Here is a 5,990-nt window from a genome sequence, read left to right as displayed (position 1 = left end):
TCTCATAGCATTGGGGTTTTTTTCCAACCCCAAAATCTACTGTACATGACTCAGCAGCAAACTAGTAATGGACATTCAAAGCAACACACAGGTTATTAAGAAACATTTCTAAGTGATGTTACCAAACCTGAATACTTTTCTAATTTTGTTGGACTGCTATTAATTTGAAAAGCCCAGTAACCAATTCCATTATGATGTTATTTACTACATTCATGTAAACACATAGATGGATTAAATATTGTTCACATATTGACAGGCCTCCACACAATCCCCTCAGACACTTCTGAAACCAAACCTCCAGCCTTTGTCTTACAGATTGTTCAAGTTCAGTATATCGAACATATTTTATCCTTAATGAGCCCAAATGCAACAATCCCTACACATCCAATCACACCTCCGACTACAGCTCCCACTACAGCCAGCTCTTTTGCTCCTTCTGGAATTACATTCCCAACAAAGTATGATGCTACAAACCCACCAGCTGCTCCCACCAATCCACAAATATATATAGCAAGTTTGATTTTCTGTCTAGTTTCAGGACCTTTTGCTTCGCTCTGCCACTTTTGGAGCATTTTAACGGTGTAATACTTTCCATTATTTTTTTGAACCATGTCATTGAGCTTCTCCAGAAGGTCTGTGACTTGAGATGAATTCCAGTCAGTATTTTCAATAGCAATGAATCGCTCTCCACATTCAGAGACAAACTGCTGGAGCTGAGAGTTTTCCTTGATCTTATCCTTTATGATTTCATCAGCCTTCCCCAGTTCACTTTGATCCAACAGTTCATGTTTATGGGTGAAAACAACCAGAGCATATTTTGCAGCATTTTTGCCAAAGGTCTTCCAAACAAACTCTACCATGTTCTGTAATTCAACTGTAAATTTCAACTCATCCAACACAATCAGAAATGCATGAGGACCAGGTGAAGCAAGTGAAACACATCTCTTGACTTCCTCCATCACCTCTTCATCTGTTTTCTCATAATGACACAGACCTGGAGTGTCAACAACAACCACCTCTTGATTGTCGATCTCTACTTTTTCCTTATGACACTTCTCTGTATTAGAGCAGACACATAAGTGACTCTCAGAATCAGGTTCCTTATAGTCCTTTGAGCTCCTCAGGATGGTTTTCATGAGTCCAGTCTTCCCAGCTCCAACCCTCCCAATAAGAACAATCCGAAGCTCTGTTGGAAAATAAAAGAAACATCAGTGGTGGAAGAAATACAATGAATGCAGCAATAACACATTTGGACCATTTAGGTAAAAGTCCAACATTCAACATTTTACTTAGTAAAAGTACAAAAATGTAAAAAAGACATGAAGATACACTTAAATTACTAAAATGAAAAGCATTATACAGAATCACCTATTTAAGATATTACTCAAATACTGACTTATTGATACATTTGTACATACATCATTGTAATTTTAGAAAGGTGGAGCTAATTTGAAGTGACTGTAGAACTTTATTAATGATGAATAACTGCAGGAGACTGAAACTTGAAGAAGGGTTTAGGAATTACAGTTCCTCAATATGTTTTTCAAGGGACCAATAGTTATTAGACAGTTGCCTCAGAAGCTATTTCATTTGCTCTTCGCTTGTTAATCCGTCATCAATTGAGCAGATAAAAAGTCTGGAATTGATTCCAGGTGTGGCATTTCTGTTTGGAAGGTGTTGCTGTGAAATCCAACATGTGGTCAAAAGAACTCTCAATGGAAGTGAAACAAACCATCATTAGGATGAAAAAACAGAAGAAATCCATCAGAGAGATAGAAGAAATGACAGGAGTGGCCAGACCAACAGTTTGGTACATTCTGAGAACAAAAGAGTGCACTGGTGAGCTCAGGGACTTAAAAAGGCCTGGACGTCCATAGAAGACAATAGTGATGGATAATCGCAGGCTCCTTTAAATGGTGAAGAAAAAGCCCTTTACAACATCCACCAAAGTGAAAAACACTCTACAGGAAGTAGGTGTATCAGTATCTAAGTCTAGGCAGTGTGATGGCATCATGGGCATGCATGGCTTCCAGTGGCACTGGGCCACTAGTGTTTGTTGATGATGTGACAGAAGCCTGAAGCAGCTGGATGATTTCTAAAGTGTATAGGGATATGCTTTCTGCTCAGATTCAGCTAAATACAGCACAGATGGACAATGACCCAAAACATATTGCAAAAGCAACCCAGGAGGTTTTTAAGGCAAAGAAGTGGAATATTCTGCAATGGCCAAGTCAATGACCAGATCTCAGCCCAATCGAGCATGCATTTCACTTGCTTAAGACAAAACCTAAGGCAGAAAGACCCACAAACAAGTGAAGGCAGCAGCAACAGTAAAGGCCTGGCAAAGCGTCACAAAGGACAAAATCCAGCATTTGTTGATGTCCATGGGTTCCAGACTTCAGGCAATCATTGCCTCCAAAGGATTCTCAACAAAGTATTAAAAATGAACATTTTATTTACGGTAATGTTAATTTTTCCAATTACTTTTGAGTCCCTGCAATGAGGTAACTCTGTATTAAAATGGTTGCAATTCCTAAACGTTTCATAGGATATTTTTATTTAACCCCACTAATTAAAACTGAAAGTCTGCCCTTCAATTGCATCTCAGTTGTTTCATTTCAAATCCAATATGGTGGCATGCATATCCAAATCATGAAGACTGTGTCCAAATATTTCTGGGCCTAACTGCACCTCGCTCCGCTAACCAAGGGGAGCTTGCCTGGACGTGCCGCAGTCAGCCTCAGCTTATGATACGCGTTGAGTCATGATACATAAAATAAATAGCTTATAGTGCAAATAAAGTATGAGTGAGTACATATAAAGTGTAACAGGCTACAAAAATAAAAAATACTCATTAAACATTAAATGGCCCATGTTAAGTATGCCCACATGGTGCCAAAGGTCCATGACTTTGTGTTGCATGCTTAAGAGATGGGAGTCAAGCTAACACATGTGCAACTTCCCTCACTGACAGGAAGTCATTGTACCAAATGTTTTACAAAATAAAAGCCTGCAAGAAGCAGTCATTTACTCAACCAATGTCACTGCATTTCCTCTTCCTGGTCTCCCTAGTGGGTTGGTCACCACTACGTCATCTGTTCCTCATTTCCACAGTGGGTTGGCTAACACTGCAGATTCCACTGCACCTCCTCTTCCTGGATCATCAAGTGGGACAGCCAATTGATGGGTGCTAGATGGTCAGCACAGACTTTCAAACAGGAGGGGGTCACACCATCTGGTCCTGGGGCTTCCCTAATCCTCTGTCTCTGAAAGATGTCTTGCACTTACACTTCATGGATTGTCAGGGATGGGTTGCCGGAGGTAGCAGGAGTGTGAGCAGCTGCTTCTGGTACGTTTGAGGGGTGAGAGATGTTCCTTCTCAAATCTACAGTAGAACTCTTTAAGGTCATCTGCCAGTCTTTTGTTCCACAGTGGGAGTGGTGGTGGTGGCATGTTCCTGGCCTGGTTGTACAGAGGTTTGTCCCCACTCCTATTGGCCTCCTTCCACAAAGCTGTGAACCAGGTTTTTTGTTGTATCTGTATAAGGTCTTTGTGGGCACACACATCTTCACAGAAACTATTGTGCAATGTCACAGTGTCAGTAAGTTCATTCAAGTCTGTGGATGCATCTCTGAACACATTCCAACCTGTACATTCAAAGCAGGCCTGCAGCTCTGGCTTTCCCTCTTCAGTCCATCTCTCCAGTGTTTTAGCCACAGGCTTTGCAGTTTAAGTTTCTGCCTGTAGGTTGGGACAAGGTGGATTAAATAGTGGCCAGAGAGACCCAGAGCGGCACAGGAGACAGAGCGATAGGCGTCCATTAATACAGTGTAACTGTGGACCAGTGTGTTGTTGTCCCTGGTGGGACAAGTGATGTGTTGTTTCTATTTGTGTAGTTCATGGGCAGTATATGATACAGAACTGGTGAGAACTGTGTAGTCTCATTTTTTGATGACAAACGACAACAGTCATTCACTAGCATCTCTACTCTACCGCTCTCCACGTTGGATTAATGCTAGGTTTGTTAGGAGATTCTGGTCTCACTGTCATTTTGCTTGCATCATATACTTAATTTCTGTCACCAAAAAATAATTGAATGGTTTGTTTGCCTGATAAGATCATAATTAAATATTAAATTAATTATAAAAGAGGGCATGGTCAAAATAATGTTTTTTTTTTTTAAGTAGGTCAGGGCGGGGTTAAGGGTGTTTCCTTTGACTCAATAGCAGAATGGTTTGTTTGCCTGATAAGATCATAATTATTTATTCAATTAATTATAAAAGGAGCTCGTGGTTAAAATAATGGTTTGTTTTTTTTCTCAATATTTAATTATGAAAGTGGGCGTGATCAAAAGTAGGTCAGGGCGTAGTAATGGCTTGTTTCCTAAGATAGCAGAACAGCCGTTGACAATTATTAACACCCTAAAAAGCTCGAGTTAAATGTTCACACATTTGAAACACCCAACAGTAAACATCATTCAAGTACATATAATTATTCCTAAAAAAGGAGGAGGAGAAATTATTTTAACGGTTTATAATATCATCCCTTTTGACCCACACACCCCTTCTTATCTAAAAACAAACCATTCTGCTATCTTAGGACACAAACCATTACTACGCCCTGACCTACTTTTGATCACGCCCACTTTCATAATTAAATATTGAGAAAAAAACAAACCATCATTTTTTGGCCACGCCCCTTTTATAATTAATTTAATAAATAACTATGATCTTATCAGGCAAACAAACCATTCTATTACTACTAATCTCAACCTATGATATTCCAGACTAATTATTTGTATAGTATAGAAAAAGAGTTAGTCTGTAATACACATACACACACATAGTAACATTGGAAAGAGTGGAGTACTAGAATGGGCTTAAGGATGGGCTTCACAACTTCAAGTCAGAACAGCAGGCTTTCTTTTCTAAATATAATAAAATAAAGCTTATAAGAGCTGAGAGCTGGTATGCACATCAACTCTCCGTCTCTGAAAACCAAGAAGTTAAAACAAGTTAAACTTTAATAGCCTTGTCATATCAATTACAAAATCTTCATTCTACCATCCTGAAAACAGTCAAGTCAGAGGATTCATGTCCAAGCAGGACACAGACTATTAGATGCTTTTCTTTCAGTGGGTTAGATGAATATATTCTCTTATCTCACTGTCTTAACATTTTTCTTTAGTTTAAAAGGTTATTCTTTTGCTATTCTATTTTTTCATGTTCTTTGTTTTTTATGTAAATCACTTTGCCTTTTTTGTTTGAAATATCCTGAAATATCCCAAAAATAAACTCGCTCAGCCTTTTTTAAAGGTTTTTTAAAATGTCATAATTTGTCATCTCTACATTTCTTAATTTAACTAAAACGCCAAAAAAAAACAAAAAAAACAAAACAAAAAAACTTAGATCAAAGTTTAGCCAGGACATAAAGTCAAAAATACAAATACAAAATACTAAATATTTGTAATATCATTCAAATATTCACACACGCACACACACACACACACACACACACACATATATAAGAAAGTAGATGAACATCATATACTCACGAGACAATTGTGTGCTGCTCTTCTTTCTCTTACTGATAAAATTCATCTTTGATGCGTTTGTTGCTAATATTGAATGTTGATGTAGCAAAAACCCTGAGGTGAGCAAAAAAGAGAATGACAGACCAAATTATCTTGTGTTTTATTTCCTTTCTAGGAAAGAAGCTGTTCAATGTATACAACACTTTTGTGCATTCCTCAGCTGCTCAGCTCCAACTGGGCTATGAGCTCCTATTTATACATAGATGTAAACAACTTCCTTTACTTCCCTACTGTAGTACAAATATTATTCCCTAATGCGGTTATATCCCAACACCCAACAGTCGTAGTTGGCAGATAATTCTCCATCCTGGGCGTGCCTTCTGCATTTGTTTCATTCTCAGTTGGAGTGAAGCATAACTCACAAATACGTCTTAACACATTGGTGTGTAACCAACAC

General features: G+C 38.5%; 1 protein-coding gene across 1 annotated transcript; it reads right to left on the bottom strand.

Annotated features, from left to right (window-relative positions):
- LOC113141291 (GTPase IMAP family member 9-like) lies at positions 1-5,739 on the bottom strand. Its single transcript, XM_026325616.1, has 2 exons — positions 5,555-5,739; positions 1-1,186 (listed from the first exon to the last, which is right to left on the bottom strand). Exons 1-2 carry the CDS (start codon positions 5,598-5,600, stop codon positions 327-329), a joined length of 906 nt encoding a protein of 301 aa, XP_026181401.1. The 5' UTR covers positions 5,601-5,739; the 3' UTR covers positions 1-326.
- Between the last annotated feature and the right edge of the window lie 251 nt (positions 5,740-5,990).

Source organism: Mastacembelus armatus, chromosome 8 (genome assembly GCF_900324485.2).
Source record: "Mastacembelus armatus chromosome 8, fMasArm1.2, whole genome shotgun sequence".
NCBI classification, from domain to species: domain Eukaryota; kingdom Metazoa; phylum Chordata; class Actinopteri; order Synbranchiformes; family Mastacembelidae; genus Mastacembelus; species Mastacembelus armatus.
The sequence above is the reverse complement of the archived record's forward strand: the minus strand, read 5'-3'. Positions and strand labels throughout refer to the sequence as shown.

Bases quoted from the DNA above. Each gene is read 5' to 3' on its own strand.
- LOC113141291 (XM_026325616.1), bottom strand. From the start codon at position 5,600: ATGAATTTTATCAGTAAGAGAAAGAAGAGCAGCACACAATTGTCTC. The intron at 1,187-5,554 runs GTGAGTATATGA...ATTTTCCAACAG, and splicing joins GAGCAGCACACAATTGTCTC to AGCTTCGGATTGTTCTTATT.